The 23,215-nt window shown below is 44.3% G+C and overlaps 1 protein-coding gene across 2 annotated transcripts in view; it reads right to left on the bottom strand.

The window, feature by feature from the left end:
• Positions 1-7,429: 7,429 nt before the first annotated feature.
• The window catches only part of mapkapk5 (MAPK activated protein kinase 5), a 31,515-nt gene continuing 15,729 nt past the window's right edge, over positions 7,430-23,215 (bottom strand). For both annotated transcript variants that reach the window (XM_018752959.2, XM_018752960.2), the window contains 9 exons: positions 16,603-16,692; positions 16,186-16,281; positions 11,141-11,221; positions 10,306-10,493; positions 9,388-9,508; positions 8,923-9,053; positions 8,608-8,723; positions 8,078-8,182; positions 7,430-7,820 (listed from right to left, as the gene is read on the bottom strand). In XM_018752959.2, coding sequence (XP_018608475.1) covers positions 7,726-7,820; positions 8,078-8,182; positions 8,608-8,723; positions 8,923-9,053; positions 9,388-9,508; positions 10,306-10,493; positions 11,141-11,221; positions 16,186-16,281; positions 16,603-16,692 — 1,023 coding nt within the window. In that variant the 3' untranslated portion in view covers positions 7,430-7,725. The remainder of the gene's footprint in view (positions 7,821-8,077; positions 8,183-8,607; positions 8,724-8,922; positions 9,054-9,387; positions 9,509-10,305; positions 10,494-11,140; positions 11,222-16,185; positions 16,282-16,602; positions 16,693-23,215) is intronic.

Genomic DNA, 23,215 nt, shown 5'->3' with positions numbered 1-23,215 from the left:
CAAAGTCCACGTTTCACTTCCATAGAGCAGAACTCCAAGAACACAAGCACAGTAAACTTTGATCTTAGTATGCTTGGAGAGCATGCCATTCATCCACACTCTCCTGCTGAGACTGGACAGAATCGTGGCGGCTTTTCCTATTCTTTGATTGAGCTCAGGCTCCAGTGACATGGTATCTGTGATGGTCGACCCGAGGTAACTGAATGCGTGAACGACCTCAAGAGTGTAGTTGCCGATGGAGATTGATGGACGTTGAGGGGTACTTTGTCCCATAACATTGGTTTTCTCCAAGCTTATTTTGAGACCAGAGGCCCCAACTGTGCGAGAGAAGCAATCCATCAGCCGCTGAAGCTCTTCCTGTGTGTGTGACACCAGAGCAGCGTCATCAGCAAACAGCATATCATGGATGAAAACCTTTCGTACCTTCGACTGGACCTTAAGCCTTGCGAGGTTAAACAGGTTCCCATCACTTCGGGTATGTAGGTAGACCCCCTCTGTGGAATTTCCAAAGGCTTGCTTCAGCAGCACTGCGAAGAAGATCCCAAAAAGAGTTGGAGCGAGCACGCATCCCTGCTTGACACCACTTTTGATGCTAAAAGCGTCAGACGTCGATCCATTGAAACGGATTGTGTCATGCATATCAGCATGGAAGGATTGAATCAGCTTAAGTAGCTTAGGCGGACAGCCGATTTTACCGAGAACCCGGAAAAGCCCACTTCTGCTGACAGTATCAAACGCCTTGGTCAGATCGATGAAAGCGACGTACAAGGGTTTCGTTTGCTCTCTACACTTTTCCTGCAGCTGCCTCAAGGAGAAGATCATATCAACGGTTGATCGTTCGGCACGGAAGCCGCATTGTGATTCCGGGTAGATCCGCTCTGCAATTTTTTGAAGCCTTCTGAGGACAACTTGAGCAAAGAGTTTCCCAGTAACACTGAGGAGTGAGATGCCGCGGTAGTTGTTACAGTCACTTCAGTCTCCCTTGTTCTTGTAGAGAGTTACAATCGTGGCATTTCGCATATCCTGTGGAACCACACCTTCTTCCCAGCACTGACACAGTAACTCATGGAGAGGTTGCAGAAGAGTATCTCTAACACACTTGATGACTTCTGGTGGTATGCCGTCCTGTCCTGGAGCTTTACCAGCAACTAGGTGGTTGATGGTGTTCTTGAGTTCCTCCACCGTGGGCAGGTCGTCCAGCTCACTCATGAGTGGCAACTGTTCAATGGCTTCAAGAGCAGTGTCTGACACTGTGCTCTCGAGGTCATACAGTTCGGAGAAATATTCCAGCCAGCGCTCCATCTGTTTGGTTTTGTCGGTTATATTATCACCTGACTTGGACTTCAGAGGAGCTGTCTTATTCTGCCTGGGACCGATAGCTTACTTGATGCCATCATACATCTCCCGGAGATGACCGAAGCTGGCATGGATCTGAATCTTGTTACACAAGTTGAGCCAGTAGTCGTTCGCACACCGCCTGACTGTTCGCTGAACTTCTGCTCTGGCTGCTCTCAGCGCTCGCTTGGTGTTCTCGCAGGGTGATCGTTTGTGTTCCAGAAAGGCGGCACGTTTCTTCTCAACGGCTGGAATCATCACGTCAGAGTACTCCTCAAACCAATCGTTCACTTTCCTAGACTTCCTCCCGAAAACTGCCAAGGCCGTGTCACGAATTGTGTCCCTTAGGTGATCCCACTTCGAGGTGACGCTTTCTGTAACGCATGTGGTGGGTAGCGTTTTCTCAAGGCAGTCACGGAATATCTTTGCCGTCTCTACATGCAGTGCCTTGTTTCCATTGATGCGGGGCTTCCCATAAGGTTTCGAATGATGTAACTGCTTGGGCATCAGCTTAACTTTTGAACACACAAGCGAGTGATCCGTGTCGCAGTCAGCACTCTGGAAGCTGCGTGTAAAGAAGACATTGTTCAAGTTTGCATGCCTAGTGATCACCAAGTCCAGTTGGTGCCAGTGCTTCGAGTGTGGATGTCTCCAGGAAACCCTGTGCTGTGGTTTTGTGTTGAAGAAGGTGTTAGTAATGTACAAGTTGTGATATGTGCACAGTTCCAGAAGGCGCTGTCCGTTTTCATTCATTTTTCCCACACCGAAATAGCCTAAGCATGAGGGCCAAGAATCCCGATTAGCTCCTACTCTTGCATTAAAATCACCCAGAAGGTATACTTGCTCATTTGCAGGTATGCGTTCCAGGACGGCATGGAGATCGTCGTAAAACTGGTCTTTTTTTTCGGGCGATGCACCGAGGGTTGGTGCATAGGCGCTAACTAGGTGAGCACAGCCGGCACAGGTTTGTAGCTTGATGCAAAGTATTCATTCTGATCCACCCGGACATAGTTCCACCAGTTGCAAGAGACCGTTTCTGATAGCGAAACCCACCCCGTGTTCTCTTGGTTCACCGTCTAATTTTCCTTGCCAGAGAAATGTGTAGTCAGCCTCCATAAGGGATCCTGACGCAGCTAGCCTTGTCTCCTGTAGTGCGGCAACGTCAACACGAACCCTCTTCAGTTCATTGTTGATTACGGCAGTCTTCCGTGCGTCACTCACATTTTGTAGATTATCAGTCAGGCAAGTTAGCATAGACCGTACATTCCAGCAGACAAGCCTAAAGACCTTCCTGTTTTTTTTGGTTATCTTTTTGCCTGGTGCTTTAATTACAGTCCACTTGTCGGGTTGAAAGCCTTAAGCCCCACGCACCCAGTGAGGCAGGTGAACTGTGGCGGGACAGCACCTTATTGGCCGGGGGCTGCTCAGCTTGAGACGGGCGGTAGCTGTCCAGTGAGACGCGATGATCTCTCCCACCATCGGAGACAATCCCTGGCGTTCATTCTCTACGCCAATCGAGTAAGAACTTATAACCGGTATCTATTGTCTCCCGTGTTGTTTCGTTGGAGTGACTTCTCCAAGGCGCAAACCTGGGCAATGATTTCGGGGGTCCTGAGATGCCCAATGATCAGAACCCCCCCCTCGGCCGAGTTGGCATGTTCCAAAGGAGAGCAATGCAATACATTTGATGCCAGTCTGACTGCAGGAGCTGCCGGTAGGGTGTCAAGGACATCCATCTGCCTTCGGGGCTCCACTCCGGATTTTCTGTCTGGGTTTACTCCCATAGCATTACTGAGACCGCCTTCTTGACCGTTGGACCTTTCGTGGGTCTCATCCGCTCAGTCCGCCGAAATCCATCTTCACATGCTTGCGTGAAGATCCCCTAACTCACCGAGGGTTTGAGGCCCATCGGCTACCCTCACCTGGTTTAGCCGGCCTGTCGAAGCCGTTGCCCGGGGTGTGGCCGCTGTCGCATGCAAACAGCTTACGGGGAGCCACAGGTGAGAGTCGAGCAACAGGTGGGGACCAAAGGTAGACGAACCACCCTGAAGAGGGTGCGACATGTTCGTCCACCTGAGGTGCTACCCCTCCCTGATACCCCATACACCCCATACTGCCTGTAATGGACAGAAATGCTGCTGTACTTATTAGTCTTATGTATGAAAAAGTTACGTATATCCACATGCTGTCTCACAAGTTTAATATTGTATGGGACCTCATTATGTGAGGGCCAAATGTACAAGGGAACCTGGTCCTTGGACCATCATCCTTTCATTCCTGAATCAATTAGGCTGCTCAACCAAGAGAGCCGTCACGGTCACGGACAGGAGACGGAAGGTAGGGTTTGGACCCAAGTGCAGGTGCTTTTGTTTCAGTGCTAAAACACAGGAGCAAGCAGAGACTGAGGTCGGGGACAAACGAGGGTCTTCCGAGGTGCAAACATTGTTTTAAAGGGCAAAGCAAAACTCAGGAAACCAATAAACAATCCAAGGTCAAAAAGCCAGGAGAAGCAGGAACTTTAAACACGGAATGGGGTACTGGGAAACCAAGATGCTGACTACACAGACCAAAGAAGGGGCATTGTAGATTCCACACCCATTTCAGTGACGGCGCTGCCTTTATACCGGTCTGTGCTAATCGGCAACAGGTGCTGTCGCTGAGCCAGGGTGTGGGCGTGACAAGAGCAGTATACTCAGGGAAGTGCAGTCTAGTTCACAATAACGATTGTACAGGTCACAACAAAAAGTGTAATAGTTGTAAAATATTCCTAGGGGAAAATTTGGGTGTGGAACATACTGGACATTGTGATATATCTTGGGTTTGTGTACGTGCAATGACTTGTTTTTGATTTGAAATTGAAAAACAAAATACGAATTAAGATGCCTTCATTCGTTTTTTGTTTTAAAAATAAAGTAATTATGAATTAACTATGTCTAAAAACTTTTTTTTGCTCAAAATGTAAAATATTTAAAATATCTCATTTATACTTTCTTGCCATTTTATTTTTTGACTTTGAGTTATTTCGTTTTGTGGTATGCTTGAACAACCCAGATTTAAACTAATTGAAACTGTGCATAATCCATCAGTGGCCTTATTGAACATGCTGGCTTCACTCCGAGTTACTCATAAGTTAATATGGATCACTATGTGCTTTTCAAAAGCAGCAAGAGAGTGACACTAAAGGAGGATGACATGTCCACCGAGAAAACTGGCAGGATTTTTCAGGTGCTACTTCTTAAAAATCTTACTAATCAAGTGCAGGTGTGCAGGTGGTAAAAGCAATGAAGTTCTAGGTTCTAGTTTGGGCTACTTTTTACAATGGAAATATTGTGCACTTTAGGGCATTCATCATATTTGGTATTGTGAGATTTTGATTTCTACACTTTAATTAATTTTAATTTTTACAAAATTAATAAGTCCTTTTTCTTTTTTGTGTGTATGCTCAAACAATAAAAAGCAGTTTTTCTCCTTTTTCTGCAATGTACACAGACCTAATTCGCATTTTGTTGTTCAATTTCAAATCAAAAAACGAATGAACGCAACATACGTGGACATGTTGTGTGTTGCCTTTTGTGTCGTGTTTAGTGTGTGTACATTATTTGGAAAAATACATTATGTACTTTATTCTTTTTACTTATTTTCTCCTTTCTTATTCTTGTTTCTTTTCTGTAATGTCATTGCCCTGAAGGGCAGAGCTGCTGCGATGCAAACAAATTTCAGAGAAATGTGACAAATTCAATCATATGGTACGGTATCCTGGACACAGAGCATCATTACAGTGGTAGGAAAAATACCTAGAACTCAAGCAAGAGGTAGGAAGATAAAGATACTCTAGAGTTGCTTCATTTGGAAGGCCCCAGGGGGTGCAGAGGTATGCACTATCTTACAGCTGACCCAGAGGTTTTCATAGCGTATGTTTCTCCCAGTAGATGAGAGCAGCCAGACTGGTGCAGCTACAGGCCTGTCCAAGATCAACGGTCAGCTTTGTACTTGTGTTATTTGACTGAAGGCATTATATTCCGATTCTGGACACTGAGGTAAAGAGCTAGTTGAAGAGACCACCAGGCAGAGAAGGGGTGACTAGTAGATGTCCTTCAAAATGTCCCAGAATGCCAAGTGGAAGACAAAGATGTTAGCAAAGCGGTGGCTGTAAAACTAGGACTTGGAAATCAGAAAAACCTAATGTAGATGACATGGACTGGACTCATTCCTGCAGTCTCCTTTGTAAACAAAGGAGAAACTAATGTTGAAGGACAAGCTTCTAACCTCTATTACTGGTTTAGATGTAAGGTGAAACCTGCTATAAAACTAAACCATATGAAACGGGCAAAGTTCTACATTGTTTGGGCACGTGACAGCATTGAACAATAATAATATCACAATTTAAATTCAATCACAAAACAGTATAAGCGCAGTACAGTACAACAATACAAGTGCAGCGTATCTTCAACTTGTGTTGAAGATACGCTGCACTTGCAAACAAAGATGCACAGACACAAATGATCTATAGCTTGTTTTGTATTTTGAAGATGACAAAGTGAAAGAATTCTGTGATGAATGGAGGAACAGAGTACTCTTTACCTAGAGAGTAAAATGTACACAACACAGTTCCAGTACAGGGAAAAGATGAGACATTCTCCATACTGCTGTAAGGAATTCCTTTAATACAAATATCCAGCATATTCATGACATGCTGTAAAAGGTAGAGGACAAAAATACTCTGAAACACAGTCATTTTAAAGTAATCTAATAAAAGTGCCACTTAAGGAAAAAATTAAATCTAAACAAATGTTAAATGGTCAGGAGCAATACCAGCATCTTGTTTATTTTCTATTACGCATTTACCCCATAAAGGCATTTTGGTAGATCCATTTGGTAGATACGCAAGTTTACTCCTATTATTTTAGTATTATCTACACTGTAAACCCAGTACATGTCTTGTCTGTTTAATTGTGGCAAACAGGATAAATGGTCACCTCTGGCCTATTTAGTTTCTAATGCTGCTAAAAAAAAAACAAACTAGAAATTAGACATTTGAATGTACAATCAGTATTTAGATGAAAATTTGGTATGACCATTCCGTCACCTATTACTTCTTGGATTAAACTAACAGATTTTTCATCACAGGTCTCTAACTCAGGGTACAAGATTGCTGAAAAAACATTATAGTGGCTGATTACTGCTATAGAAGCCCCTCCACAAGCCACAGACAACATCCCATTTATTTGAATACAACCAATAAAATCTGCACACACTAACAGTCCTTTTATTGTAGCTGCTGTTGGAGCCAAGTTGTCATAACTGCCAAGAGGGTCCTGAAATGTATAATTTGTATGTTCATGGGGGAAGGATCTCTTTACACTTCCTGGATCAACTATAACCGAAAACTTAGTGCAGGACTAAACTTTTCTTACAGGACACAAAACATTACTAACTGGGCTCATTTCATAGCTGAAACAGTTTTTTCTCAGATTAAAACAATCATATTGGAAAAGAGAGCAATGAAAAAAGGATATTTCTTTTTTAGCTGGCACAGAGAAACCAAGTGTGGATTAAATACGGCAGTTGAACTTCCAAGGACAGGCAGGCACATTCTTACACATTTCATATACACACTCTGTAGTTCAGCTCTTGACCCAAATCATTTGCCACACAGCTGACACCATAATAGCAAAAAAAAAAGCTGTTCACACAACAGTTATTACTGGTATTAAAGCAATGTACTGGGTAAAGAAAGTGTTTCACAATACTCTAGCGAAGGGCTAGGCCTACTGAGTGTACTGTGACCCTTTTCACGCCAAGGGCAGAGGAGCAACAGCTTGACAACAGCAGCCCCAAAGCACACAGGGAGAATACTCAAATGAACCTCCCCCAGCAGCTCCATAGTCACAGCAGGACTAATGTAAAGATGATGTACAAGCCTCCTGGTTACCACTGCAAACCAGGATATATCTAAAATAGAAGTGGCATCATTCTAACTTCTTATTTGGTGTTGATTACCAAACTATAGTTTAAAAAAGACTAAATTCATTTTTAAATTAATTAAATGAACAATATCATTACAAGAAAAAGGTTAAATAAAAACATTGCTATGGGTAACTCAGATGAGCAAGTAGTAAAAAGAAAATCTCCCTTCCAATGGATACTAAATTAGTTTTAAAACATCTGCATTGTCTGTTCATCCATGTTTCTCATTGCCAGGTTTAAAAAAAATAACAGTACCAATAAGTCCTCATTTAGTATATCTACAGTTGTACAATACTTTTGCAAGCAAGCTCATGAAAATATGCAAGTCCTGCACTTAATTTACATAAAAATTACTCTTTACAGTTATTTGTTCAAGAACAGACTGGGTATATTATACAAAATTAAGCAAAAGAGCAGCACATGTTACGGAGAGTCTTGCAGGTTTGTTTTTTCCTCTATGGCCTGTTTGACTATCTCTGCCAACTTCAAACGGTCGACTTTGTCTGAGAACACCCTCCCTTAAAAAAAATAAAACAAGGAATTAAAATCATCTCACTTCAGCAAAGTTTTATCACTTTCAGTTTTTTTATAGGGACAAATGGATACTGAATGAACAGTTATACATAAATTAGAAAAGTCAAAAGGCATTATGATTTCATGACTTTCAATATTGTGGGTCTTGGTTGATGTGGTGATATAAGTAGAGCTCTCCGTGGTGACATTAGTCCACTGTCATAGAAAAGCCGAGACAATTAATGTGCTGAGGACCACCCACCGTCCCAACTGAGACCCTGCAGACCATCTCGCAGCAGCTTGCAGTCGCGGTTGAAGCGCCAGGCCTCATGCATCACCTCATTCAGCTTTTCATCTTCATTTTCCCCTGTGGGAAGAGCATAACACCAGTGCAGGGTACAGTGGCACAATGAGTAGTGCTGCTGTCTCACAGCGCCCATGGGGTGTGAGAGAATGTCGGTTCGATCCCCACTCAGTCTGTGTGGAGTCTGCATGTTCTCCCCGTGTCTGCGTTGGTTTCCTCCAGGTGCTCCAGTTTCCTCCCACAGTCCAAAGACATGCTGTTCAGGTTCCCCCACATAGTATGTGAGTGACACTGAGAGAGTGTGTTTCACTGATGTATGTATGGATGAGTGACCCATTGTAAGTAGTGTCTCTAGCAGTGTAGGTCACCTTGGTGAATAAGGTGTGTGGGCTAATAACACTATATAGTATCCATGATTGTAAGTTGCCTTGGAGAAAAGTGTCTGCTAAGTGACTAAATGTAAATTTACAATTTGCTTCTCTACTCACCAGCCTGTGGCAGGATGCACTGTGCGATGACATCCCGTAGCTTCTCCAAGGCCACGTTGGAGTCCTCCCCTCCATTCTCTGGGTCATGGATGAATAAGCCCTCCCTGGGCTTTGTGCTGCAGTAAAACAGTAACATGCTACTGCCAACTGTAACCATCTGAATGTGACTTCTAAAACCAAAACACAGCCATTTCATCCAGGAGATCAAAATACAGCTTGACAATCATAAGTGAGTGGCAATGATTAACAAAAAAGTAGAGAGACTAAAACTGACCAACTGAAAGCACATAGAGATACTGTACACAGCAGACAGACCCGAGCAGCTTCCTCTTCCTCAGGATGGGGTTGTTGACAGAGTTCAGGGGCTTGAGGCTGACATTGAGGTCTTGTATTCTCATGTTGGCCAGCTGCTCAGCATGGGCCTGCTGGATACCGGCCACTACCGCCTGGTCAAAGCCATTTCCGCATCAATGCAACAATGACGCTGTGTGCTCATAAGCCAAACTGAGAAATGCATTCTACTTCTACCGCCCTTCCATTTGAACGAGAAATCAGTTTTAGTGCCTTTATGCTTCAGATCTTTGAGTCTTAGCTGTATTTCACCACTGAGATTCTGAAACATTACCTCAAAAGGAATAATCAATCAGGCATAAATTCACTTACACCAGTAATAAAATCTCAGTGAACTGTCAAAAATTAGCATGGGCAAGTTGGAGCTTTTCAGAATAATGTTACAGAGATGCAGTGCACCCATGCCCTTTCTCCTCCCTTCTTACTCACCTTGTCCATCATCATTTGGGCAGAGGGCAGTACGTTGTCCAGGGCTTCTGTGCAGTTAAGCCAGGGGTGAGCTAGCACCCCATCAATTGTCAAACGCTCCTCTGGCTTCACCTTGAGGAGCCTGGGGACCATGATGAGAATCCAAAAGAACATATTAGGAAAACAAACACGCTACCCACGCATTTCCCCACACACTGACACAAGTCAATTACTGTGAAGTTAAGTAGACCATTTATTAAAATACTAACATTGTAAATGTTCATACTGATAATAGTTTAAAAATAACAAAACTGGAATTATGTACATGCATCAAAAGCTACGCAAGTAATTTGCATAGATTGTATTTAAGTAAAGTCAGCACAACTTGAAAATTACTCTTTACTTATTAAAAAAATAAAATGGAACAGCTAATAACATAGTGGTTAGCACTGCTGCTTTTGGACCCAAAGGTCACAGGTTTTAATCTCACCTCTGGCTATAGTACCCTTGAGCAAGGTACATACACTAAATTGCTCCAGTAAAAATGACCCAGCTATACAAATGGGTAAGTAACTGTAGGTAAGTTAACATTATAACTTGCTCTGGCAAAAAGTGTCAGCTAAATGAACAAATGTAAATGTAAAAACCACATGGTAAAATTAATTCTGGGAACAGCCCACTACATCTGGAGCAGGAGTTTACTGTCCTAATCCACACAGGCCAGGGTATGAGTGGCTTCAGCCTTCCTAACCTATTCCTAACTAAACTAACTGAGCCTGTGGGTGTTAATCAGAAACAGGGAGAAGCAGGATTGGCCCCTTGATAAGAGTCCACCACAACCTGACAACATGGAAACACAGGAAAAAACCTCCAGACACTTTCTACTGCATATATTCCATGACCAAATTTACTTTTAAAGACACTTGGGTGGGGACGTACTTGCGAACAATGTCCTTGGCCATTTCTGAGATCTGGCTCCATTCCTCTTCGGGGAAATCGAAGCTACCTGTCATAATCTTCTTGCGCATGTCCTTGGGGATGGTACGGCTGTGGTGCTTGGAGTAGAAGGGTGGGTAGCCACACAGCATCACGTAGATGATGACCCCCAGTGACCACAGGTCACAGCTCTGCAGATGGCAGGGTGTGCAAGGAAAATGGGCGAGATGTGGAAGCAGAATGTAGAGGAGTTAAGGCAGCAGAGAGAAGCAGAAGCTTAAACTGGAAAGGCAGTGTTAAAGGATTTGGCTCTGTGGTGCTGTTACATGGGGAGGGAGATCAGAGTGCAATTAAGTTTTCGAGGTGTCAGAGTTTCATTTTATCTATGCTTTAATTGTGATGTGTTTCAATATATGTTTCACCTCTTTATTACATCTCATTTCTTTCAAGTAAGTCAAATAAATAAGTAATTTTTTTTATTTCAATAATAAAAACCCAGAGTTGGAAAGCTCTCATTTATGTGGATATATTCTGGGATGAAGAGGGGCATGATGGCGCAATGGGATTGGCTGGGTCCTGCTCTCTGGTGGGTCTGGGGTTCAAGTCCTGCTTGGGGTGCCTTGTAGTGGACTAGCATCCTGCCCTGCGTGTGTCCCCTCCCCCTTCAGTCTTGCGCCCTGTGCTGCCAGGTGAGGCTCCAGTTTGCCGCGACCCCGCTCGGGACGAGCAGTTTCAGCCAATGTGTATGTGTTTGTGTGTATTCTGGGATGAAGGTTACGGTCAGATGCAGATGCTCTGCACTGTGGTTGTGAGAGACAGCACCGTTACTTGTGCTAACCTTGTTGTAGGTGTAGGGAGTAGGTGAGGTAGGTATAATTCCAGACTTCTCCTTCTGGTGTCGCCTCTGTGCCTCTAGTACCTGGAATGTGAAGTAAACAGTTGTCCCATCATCACATACGTTTCCTAAATTTAATTTTAATAACTAAGATCACATTTTCAATTATAATTTATGTTTTCCTCACCCTCTATTGGGTCAACTTTGTGAACCACACTGCACTGTGTACATTGCTGCATACCAGTCAGGCTAACAACACAACCGCCACCAATGGCAACCAGGAATAGCAAGTTTGTGACAAGGAAACCAACTGATGGAGAGCAATTGTAATGTTCTCCTTCTGTGTGAACAGGGGTTCATTTTGACATAATGCTGTGAGGCCTACTCACATGCAGGAAATGATGGACTGTTTTACAGCAGTACATTTTATAGCAAGTACTGTAGTGGCCAGAGTTGCTGCCTTGCAAAATAACTACCCTTGAGCAAGGTACTTGCCCTATATTGCTCCACAAAAAATGGCCTGGCTATATATACGGGTATATCACAGTAAGTAAACGTTATAAATCATTTTGAACAAAAGGATCAGCTTAATGTATCCATGTAAATGTCAGTGCTCTATAGAAATAGACTGAATTGAACAGCATAAATTTAAGGAGCAATGTCGAGTGCAATTGCTCCATATTGCAGGGAGGGAAGCTATGAACTAATTGTTAACTTGTTCCAGTCTACAGGAGGGGATACCTGCTAAAGAGAAGTCATCTTCATGTTTCAGGTGCTGAGTGCATGGTCTGAACTCCCTGTAGTCCCTGGCTCTTTTAATTAGAAGCAAACCTCTGTCCTACACTCATTTCTACACTGTAGTTCTTGAAGATAAGATGACATGCACCTAGATCTGACTTTGTACAATAAGAAGTTTTCAGCACTTCCCTTTTCACTTGTAAATGTTTATTAACTTACATATTTTTAGTCTGACTATTCATGATGCGGTGGCGCAGCGGGCTTGGCCAGGTCCTGCTCTCTGGTGGGTCTGAGGTTCAGGTCCCGCTTGGGGTGCCTTGCGATGGACTGGCGTCCCATCCTGGGTGTGTCCCCTCCCCCTCCAGCCTTACGCCCTGAGTTGCTGGGTTAGGCTCCGGCTCCCCGCGACCCCATATGGGACAAGCGGTTCAGAAAATGTGTGTGTGTGTGTGTGTGTGTGTGTGTGTGTATTCATGATGTGGTGGCGCAGCGGGCTTGGCCAGGTCTTGCTCTCTGGTGGGTCTGAGGTTCAAGTCCCGCTTGGGGTGCCTTGCGATGGACTGGCATCCCATCCTGGGTGGTTCCCCTCCCCCTTATGCCCTGTGCTGCCAGGTTAGGCTCCGGGTTGCCGGGACCCTGCTCAGGACAAACGTCTTCAGCTAATGTGTGTGTGTGTATGTGTGTGTGTATTCATGATACTGTCTCGTTTTTTTGTAGATAATTAACCTTATGGTCCCATAAGATTATAATGGAGATGAAAAACAGTTTACTGTAAAACAGTATGCTGTGTTATGCTGGCAGCAGGGTCATAAATCTTGTGTTTATCGCATCTCTTGACTGCATCAAGTTTGTATAAGAACACTTTATGTTTGCACTATGACGAATTTGCCTAATGACACATTTCTCAGAACGTATCTCCGTCGTTAAGTGACGCATGTATTTTTATGGGACCACTGTCGTACATGCGGTCCGTCGCTGCCTGAAACGTCGTAAAGCGGCGTATACCTATATATATATATTATTAAGAAAAACTTCAGGTTAATCTCAACAAAATCACATGTCTGATAACCTGATAAATAATTATGAAGGAACGCAACTGGATTCATTCCTCTACAGCATATGTGTCAAACTCAAGGCCCGCGGGCCACATCCGGCCCGGCGTGTAATTATATCCGGCCCGCGAGATCATTTTATATATTATTGTTATTAATGGCCCGGCGATATGAAGTGCTGGTAACACAATAAACTACAGATCCCATAATGCAGCGCTTCAGCTGCCTTGCCGAACATTTCCCACGTTAATCAAGTCTAGCTTATGATGCTGCAAGTTATTGCGAAGCTAGCCCTCACGATGCCGAAGAGAAAAGTTGATTCTGAAAACAGAGCCTTTAAAAACCGATGGGAGGCTGAGTATATGTTTACTATATATTTTTATGGAGAGCAAAATCTTTTGGGATATTTAAAATTTAACTTTATTTTTTATTTAAAATGACATAAGAGTAAAGAAATTCGAATGTTTGTTCTTTTAACGTTTACTTTATTTCTAACTTGTATAATTTAGACAGGATATATTTTTATGGAGAGCAAAATATTATAAGTTATTTAAGGTTTGAGTTGATTTATTCCGGAATAATATTCCTGTCTGTTTTTATTCATATTTATGTTCAAAAAAGTTAAGTTTTAAAAGTTTTAAAGTTTTAAAAGTTTAGTTTTACTGTGTTCAATAAATGTTTATCCTGTTCGGCCCGCGACCTAAAGTGTGCTTTGGATTTTGGCCCCCTGTGCAACTGAGTTTGATACCCCTGCTCTACAGCAACTGAAACACTGTACGTAAACTGAAACACCTGTAACACTACATTGCCTGGTTATCTTAATCCGTTTATAAAAACATGCAGGCATCCATTCATATATGAAATTAATCCATTCTTGAAAACTGAGTAGATATCTAAATTTCAGAAACCAAACACTTATTTCCAATTATTCTAAATGGGAAAAATAATGTTTCCTCAGTTCATTTGTAAACACCAAACCAATTTCCCCCAAATATCATCACCCTACCCTGTTCGCCCTGGATTTCCCTGCAAAGACGTGTTCTCTGAATTCAAGCCACTCTCAGAATCTGAACTCTCCGACCTTCTAATATCACACATAGCCACTACCTGCTCGCTTGATCGATCCCATCATCACTCCTACAGAACATCTCCTTGCAACTCTCCACCTTCATCTCTAAGATCATCAACACCTTGCTCTCCTCTGGCTGCTTCCCATCTGCCTTCAAAACTACTCTCATTTCACCTCTTGTAAAGAAACCTTCTCTAGACCTAAACTTAACCCAAAACTACAAGTCAGTCTCCCTTCTCTCCGTCCTGTCTAAAACTCTAGAATGTGCAGCTTGTGATAAAGTATCTGAATTCCTCACCCGGAACCATCTCCTCAATGGACATCACTCTGGATTCAAAGCTGGTCACTCCATGGAGACGGCGCTCCTGGCAATGTCTGATGCTCTCCAGTCGGCTAGAGCCGCCTCCCTCTCCTCGGTCCTCATCCTTCTCCACCTGTCTGCAGCATTCAACACTGTAAACCACTAAATTCTACTCTCCTCTCTTAGTCAGTTTGGGCTCAAAGGAACGGCACTAAGATGGTTCGAGTCCTACCTATCTGACAGATCCTATCAAGTGGTCTGGCGGGGCTCCCATTATTCTCCTTTGCCTCTCTCAACTGGTGCCCTGCAGGGCTCAGCACTGGGCCCTCTGCTCTTCTCGATCAACACCTCCCCCCTGAGCCCTGTCATAGCCTTCCATGGATTCAAATACCAGTACTACCCCTATGATACCCAGCTCTTCCTCTGCTTTCCACCTGAAGCATCAGACATTTCCTTGCGCATCGCTGCCTGTCTGTCTGTCAGACATCTCTGCATGGATGTCTGATCACCACCTACAACTCAACCTCTCCAAAACAGGGATCCTACACCTCCCTGGCCTGTCTTCCTATAACGATCTCTCAAACTGGAAAACTCACTCATTTTGCCCACCTCCTCGGCTAAGAGTCTGAGAATGTTGATCAACTCAAGTCTATTTTTCTCCCAACACATCGAAGCCATAACCCGGACCTACAGATACATGCTGCATAACATCCGCAGGATCCGTCCTTACCTCACAACAGACTCTGCCCAACTATCTGTCCAGGCCATAGTGACACCCCGTCTGGACTACTGCAACTCTCCCCTGTCTGGTCTTCCTGCTACTGCCATCAAACCTCTACAACTATTACAGAATTCTGCTGCTCGAGTAGTGGCTGACTTGCCCAAGCGTTCCCATGTATCTCCTCTACTGTGTAAATGTGCATGCAATATAACTTTAAGATCATGCCTGGATAAGCCTTTATGCAGCTACTCCAATAATGTATGGAAATGTTTGCGTACCTTCAAAAAAAAAAAGATTAGTAGGGACGTGGTCAGGAATTGTTGATATTCTGAGTTTTATACAGCTACTTGTGTGATGAACATTAGTGCAGATGGTGGAAAGAAAACTAACTGTACTTAAGAATCACGCCTGCAACTATGTCTTTCTTTTTCCTATTGTAATGCACAAATTTTATTTTCTTTGAGATGCACTTCCCTTTGGAGAAAAGCATCTGCTAAATGAAAAAATATAAATATAAATGTAAATATTACTAGAGCAATTAAAAACACCTACAGTATATAACTATAAACCCATGATTTTAGCATGATATGAAACACACACATTTCATTATATGGGTTTTTTGCTCTGTAAATCAAAAGTTTGGTACCCAAAGTCAAGAACCATTACACTGAAATTTTGTAAAGAGTTCCTAAATCAGGGATGTCTGTATTCTTGTCTTACACACGAAATCTGATTTTACTCTATGAAAACAAAAGTTATTGATTTTTGACTCGAGCAATGAACATGAAAATTAACATTTTAATAAGCTTTTAAGTGATATGACAATTCAGACCAATTATTTTAACAAGGATCCAGAATTAATGAGCTCATATGAAAATAATGAACTAAAGGCAGAAATATACAATGGATTGTGTCTTCAAGCTAGCGTTAGAAACAAAAATAGTGTTGATTGCACTGCAGTTCTGTGGCACGTTGTGGCATGTAAACCATAAACCAGCATTAATTAGGGGATTCTTGGGGTTTTACAGCTGAGGACACATCCAGGAACTGGGCCACTGAAGTATCATCTGATGTAGTCTACCTGTGTTCATAGCTGATGGTTTTGGTAGCTTAGGGCATAACAGTGTTACCATCATTACTGACACACAGAGGTACTTGAGGGTTTACCTGAGGTGATACGTAGTAAGGTGTAAACTGTGGAGTCATCAAGTCACCTTGGTCAATTTTTGCAAATCCGAAATCACACAACTTTACCGGTGCATCCTGGAAAAACATGTAGGTTAGGGTAAATTGTTAACATAATCAGCTGAAACAAAGGTTCATAAAAATAAATAAGTGGAGATATGGATTTAAACAAACCTCATAATTTTAATTTAGCACATCGTATTATGATGTATGCTAGTGATATGGCTTACCTATGCTACCCAAAATAAAAGTTTATTACCATTTACAATTGAAAGATCAATCAACCACATAAGAATTGCTTCAAAGTATATCAAAGAATAAGATTAATGATCTGTTTGGGCTTGAGGCCTGTCCCCTAAGTCATAAGACAAGATGAAACCCCAGGCCTAAGGTCCTCACCAGTGAGTTGTCCTTGAACAGCAAGTTCTCAGGCTTCAGATCTCGGTGAGCGATGTTGAGAGAGTGGCAGTGTGCCAGTGCCTGCCCAATCTAGCCAGGGAGAGGAGCACATGTCAAACTGCTGCACTCTGGTACTGCTCCTGGGATTCATCAACAGACATGTCAAAACTCAATGGGGTTTCGGTAACCACTCATACATAATCATAACAGAGTAAAATGGTGTCTTATTGTGTTCCAAGTCCACACTTTACTTGCATAATACAACATAGCCCTTTGACAGAAGCTGTGTAAAAAATCTTGAATCTAAATAGCATAATTATATTACTATATAGGCCTATATAGGCCTAAAAATACATTAAGGCAAGAAGAAGTGTTTGGGGGGACGTGGACAGGGGCCCTACATTGATCACCACGGCCTACTGCGTAGTCCAAATAAATCGGGTGAAGTCCAGTGGCAGGTTGCACACCAAAGTCCACAGGACATCAATACCTCTGTCTTACAGGAGACAAGACCAAACACGGATGCAGAAGGCAGCATCAATCGTGGGGAGGGTGTGGGGCAGTCAATATCAAGACAGACAGGGAAGGAAAGGCGTAAGGAACAAAAACCTAAGGTAAGATGGCCAGGTGCCACTGACTGTAAGGAGTGGACCTCTGTTAACGATGACTTGAGAGGGATCTTAGATGGGTTAAAGGGTACGGCTGAGCGTAAGATAAACCAGTTAGGTGAGATTATATATGATTATGAAATGAAGAAATTTAGGGTGTTTGAGAAGAAGTGTAAGGGCGTGCAGAGTATGCCGAGGTCAAGATGGCAGATAGAAATTGAGAGATTGATTCGGGAAAGAAGACAGTTAAAAAGACTTTGGAAACGAGCAGATGAGGAAGGTAGAAGAGACATTAATATCTTGCAGGAAGAGTTAAAATGTAGACTAGTAGTGCTGAAAAGAGCAGAAAAGCTTAGATTGAGGAGGAAGTAGAAGGAGCAGGCTAGAGTAGCATTTTTTTTAAGGACCCATTTAAATTTGTGAAGTCCTTGGTTGAGCAGGAGAAGACTGGTTGTTTGAATGTTCAAAGGCGGGAGTCAGAGAGGTATCTGCAGGAAGTACACACCGATGGTGAAAGAGAGAGGGTTTTTGAGGTGCCTGCAAATATTCCTCCATTAGGGGAGATCATGGTGCAAATCGATGTGTGTCCTTCGAGGTTGAAAGAGGTGGTACGGCGTGCAATAGCAGCATCTGCTCCAGGACCCAGTGGGGTTGCTTATTGGGTTTACAAGGGTGCCCCAGATGTCCTTAAATTTTTGTGGAAGCAGATGGTGGTTGTATGGAAAAAAAGGTATCATTCTGAAGGAGTGGAGGAGAGCAGGAGGGGTATTCATACCCAAAGAGAAAGATGTGGTACAAATAGGACAATTTAGGCCAAATTTGCCTTCTTAACATTGAAGGAAAAAACATTTTTTAGTGTAGTGGCGCAGAGGTTGTCTGCATATTTGTTGGCAAACAATTTAATTGACACATGTGCAGAAAGCAGGAACTGCGGGATTTTCAGGCTGTTCAGAACATTGTAGTATGATCTGAGGGGTGGGTTTCACTATCAGAAGCGGTCTCTTGCAACTGGTGGAACTATGTCCGGGTGGATCAGAACGGATACTTTGCATCAAGCTACAAACCTGTGCCGGCTGTGCTCACCTAGTTAGCGCCTATGCACCAACCCTCGGTGCTTCGCCCGAAACAAAAGACCGGTTTTACGACGATCTCCATGCCGTCCTGGAACGCATACCTGCAAATGAGCAAGTATACCTTCTGGGTGATTTTAATGCAAGAGTAGGAGCTAATCGGGATTCTTGGCCCTCATGCTTAGGCTATTTCGGTGTGGGAAAAATGAATGAAAACGGACAGCGCCTTCTGGAACTGTGCACATATCACAACCTGTGCATTACTAACACCTTCTTCAACACAAAACCACAGCACAGGGTTTCCTGGAGACATCCACGCTCGAAGCACTGGCACCAACTGGACTTGGTGATCACTAGGCAAGCAAACTTGAACAATGTCTTCTTTACACGCAGCTTCCAGAGCGCTGACTGCGACACGGATCACTCGCTTGTGTGTTCAAAAGTTAAGCTGATGCCCAAGCAGTTACATCATTCGAAACCTTATGGGAAGCCCCGCATCGATGGAAACAAGGCACTGCATGTAGAGACGGCAAAGATACTCGTGACTGCCTTGAGAAAACGCTACCCACCACATGCGATACAAAAAGTGTCACCTCGAAGTGGGATCACCTAAGGGACACAATTCGTGACACGGCCTTGGCAGTTTTCGGGAGGAAGTCTAGGAAAGTGAACGACTGGTTTGAGGAGTACTCTGACGTGATGATTCCAGCCGTTGAGAAGAAACGTGCCGCCTTTCTGGAACACAAACGATCACCCTGCGAGAACACCAAGCGAGCGCTGAGAGCAGCCAGAGCAGAAGTTCAGCGAACAGTCAGGCGGTGTGCGAACGACTACTGGCTCAACTTGTGTAACAAGATTCAGATCCATGCCAGCTTCGGTCATCTCCGGGAGATGTATGATGGCATCAAGTAAGCTATCGGTCCCAGGCAGAATAAGACAGCTCCTCTGAAGTCCAAGTCAGGTGATATTATAACCGACAAAACCAAACAGATGGAGCGCTGGCTGGAATATTTCTCCGAACTGTATGACCTCGAGAGCACAGTGTCAGACACCGCTCTTGAAGCCATTGAACAGTTGCCACTCATGAGTGAGCTGGACGACCTGCCCACGGTGGAGGAACTCAAGAACGCCATCAACCACCTAGTTGCTGGTAAAGCTCCAGGACAGGACGGCATACCACCAGAAGTCATCAAGTGGGCGAGAGACACTCTTCTGCAACCTCTCCATGAGTTACTATGTCAGTGCTGGAAAGAAGGTGTGGTACCACAGGATATGCGAGATGCCACGATTGTAACTCTCTACAAGAACAAGGGAGACTGAAGTGACTGTAACAACTACCGCGGCATCTCACTCCTCAGCGTTACTGGGAAACTCTTTGCTCAAGTTGTCCTCAGAAGGCTTCAAAAAATTGCAGAGCGGATCTACCCGGAATCACAATGCGGCTTCCGTGCCGGACGATCAACCGTTGATATGATCTTCTCCTTGAGGCAGCTGCAGGAAAAGTGTAGAGAGCAAACGAAACCCTTGTACGTCGCTTTCATCGATCTGACCAAGGCGTTTGATACCGTCAGCAGAAGTGGGCTTTTCCGGGTTCTCGGTAAAATCGGCTGTCCGCCTAAGCTACTTAAGCTGATTCAATCCTTCCATGCTGATATGCATGGCACAGTCCGTTTCAATGGATTGACGTCTGACGCTTTTAGCATCAGAAGTGGTGTCAAGCAGGGATGCGTGCTTGCTCCAACTCTTTTTGGGATCTTCTTCGCAGTGCTGCTGAAGCAAGCCTTTGGAAATTCCACAGAGGGGGTCTACCTACACACCGGATGTGACGCGAGGCTTAAGGCCCAGTCAAAGGTACGGAAGGTTTTCATCCATGATATGCTGTTTGCTGATGACGCTGCTCTGGTGTCACACACACAGGAAGAGCTTCAGCGGCTGATGGATTGCTTCTCTCGCACAGTTGGGGCCTCTGGTCTCAAAATAAGCTTGGAGAAAACCAATGTTATGGGACAAAGTACCCCTCAACGTCCATCAATCTCCATCGGCAACTACACTCTTGAGGTCGTTCACGCATTCAGTTACCTCGGGTCGACCATCACAGATACCATGTCACTGGAGCCTGAGCTCAATCAAAGAATAGGAAAAGCCGCCACGATTCTGTCCAGTCTCAGCAGGAGAGTGTGGATGAATGGCATGCTCTCCAAGCATACTAAGATCAAAGTTTACTGTGCTTGTGTTCTTGGAGTTCTGCTCTATGGAAGTGAAACGTGGACTTTGTATGCCCACCAGGAGAAAAGATTGAACACATTCCACCTGTGTTGCCTCAGACGCATCCTCCAGATCTCGTGGAAGGACAAAGTTACTAACAGTGATGTCCTTAATCAGGCTGGATTGCCAAGCATGCAGACCATCCTCAGGCAACGCAGGCTACGGTGGCTAGGGCACGTCCGTCGGATGGATGATGGAAGGATCCCAAAAGACATCCTGTATGGGGAACTGGCCTTTGGTGTACGACCAACTGGACGGCCTCATTTGCGCTTCAAGGATGTGTGCAAAAAGGATTTGAGAGAGCTTGACATTAATGCGAACGGCTGGGAGGAGCTGGCAACTGATCGTTGCAGCTGGAGGCGGGAACTTCATCAAGGTCTGGGACGTGGCGAACAAAAGCTGCGACTACAGGCTGAGGAGAGGCGAGGATGCAGGAAGGTCAGGTTTCAAGTGGAACATATGAACGGCACCCAGCACATCTGTTGCAACTGCGGCAAGGACTGTCACTCTCGATTGGGCCTTCACAGTCATGGCCGGCGATGCAAACCACCGTGAAGCGGACAAAACCAAGGCGCAATTCCATGGTCTTTCTAGATTTATGGATGCCAAGGAGCAAGAGTATGATCTGGCACCAGATCAAGGAGGCCAAGATGGAAGGTAAAGACCTCCACGTGTTTTTTTTGGACTTGGAGACTGCCTTTGGTTCAGAACCACATGTTTTGTTGTGGAAGGCATTTGATTTCTTTAAAGTCCTGGAGTGTATTATGAGACTGGTTAAGGTGTATTTTGAAGACATCCAGTTTTATTTTTGTACCAAACAATACATCACATCTTGGCAGTGGCTGGGAATTGGCATAGTGGCTGAATGCACAATCTCGCCTTTGGCTTTTACCATGGCTATGGAGGTGATATAAATGGGTGGTTGGGGGTATGAGGCTGAAGGACAGTTCTCGCCTCCTGCCAATCAGAGCATATATGGATGATATGACCGTGCTTACTACTACTGTCCCATGTACTCGTTGCTTATTAACAAAGCTAAATGGAAATCTAAAGCTGGCCAGACTGAAAGTTCAACCTAGCAAGTGTAGGAGCTTGTCAATAGTTAAAGGCAAGTTACTGCAGGAGAATTTTCAGATTGATGGGGAAAAGATCCCGTCCATAGCTGAAAGGTCAATTAAGAGCTTGGGCAGATGATATGATTGTTCATTAAGCGACAGGGAACAGGTAAAAGGGTTAAGAGAGGATGTAAAGCAGGCAATTAATAAGATTGATAAATCTTCATTACCAGGGAAATTGAAGGTGTGGTGCTTGCAGTTTGGCTTATTGCCTCGTATTAGGTGACCGCTAACTGTATATGAGGTTTCTATGTGAGAGGTGGAACAACTTGAAGGTGTTATGAGCAAAGCTATAGGGAGATGGTTGGAGGTTCCTCATTGCTTGAGTAGTGTGGCTTTGCATGGAAAGGGGGTCTTGGAGTTGCCTCTGACTAGTCTAGTAGAAGAATTCAAGTGCCAAGGTTGGCTTAGAATTGATATTGTCAAGCACAAGGGACCCAGTGGTGAGATCGGTTCCTGTAAGATTAAAAACAGGACGCAAGTGGAATCTGCGGGAAGCCGTTGCGCGTGAGCAGGCAGCTCTTGAGAACAGAGATGTGGTCGGTCAGGTGCAGGCAGGCAGGCGGGGCTTGGTGCCGGGGACCCAATGAAATTGTGGAGTAAAGCTAAGTTGCCGGAGAGGAGGAAGATGGTGATTGGTTTTACCCGCAAACAGGAAGAGGAGACGAGGCGGGCAACTGCGATGTCACATGGAGTGCAGGGGCGATGTTTGGCTTGGGAGTGTGTGGAGAAACCGAAGATCGGCTGGCGTGATCTGTGGGAGATGGACGCCGATCGTATTAAGTTTCTCATTGGAGCCACCTACGATGTTCTTCCTACTCCACAGAATCTTAGTTGCTGGGCAGATATGGAGCCGACTTGCAGCTTGTGTGGTGCTTTGAGGCATATTTTGTCTGCATGCAAGGTTAGTTTATCTCAAGGAAGATATACTTGGAGCATAATGAGGTGTTAAAATCCTTGGCGTGCTTGCTGGAGAATAACTGGACTGAGGTCAATTCTCTCCTGCATGGTGGGAGAAATAAGGTAATTTCTTTTGTGGGGGAAGGGGAGAGTGGTGCATGTCAAGCGTGTGGACGCGGCAGTATGAGTTTTAAGTGGGGTGAAGTACGAGACGAAGTTGCTAGCGGATGTGGGAAAACAGCTGCAGATGCCGCAGTGCATTGCAATTACGGCACTGAGACCCGATATTGTACTGTACTCCGAGGGCGCACAGTTAGTGTACTTCACTGAGTTAACAAGACCCTTCGAAGACACATTGGAGGATGCCTTTTAGAGGAAGAAACTGAAGTACACTGAGTTGGCCAGTGAGATGAGGGAACAAGGCTGGCAGTGCGTTATTAGACCGGTGGAGATTGGTGCAAGAGGGTTTGTTGCAAAATCAACCATGTCGCTACTGTTGGATTTTGATTTCAGGGGTCAGTCGTTAAGAGCTGCGATTAAAAACTTGTCAGAGGTAGCAGAAAGATCCAATCAGTGGTTGTGGATGAGGAGGCAGCAGAATGTTTGGGGGAAGAAGACTTGAGTGGGCAGAACTCAATTATGTGAACATCAAATG

The sequence above is a fragment of the Scleropages formosus genome, chromosome 1 (genome assembly GCF_900964775.1).
Source record: "Scleropages formosus chromosome 1, fSclFor1.1, whole genome shotgun sequence".
Classification (NCBI taxonomy): Eukaryota; Metazoa; Chordata; class Actinopteri; order Osteoglossiformes; family Osteoglossidae; genus Scleropages; species Scleropages formosus.
Note: the sequence above shows the minus strand (reverse complement) of the source record. Positions and strands in the feature narration are given on the sequence as shown.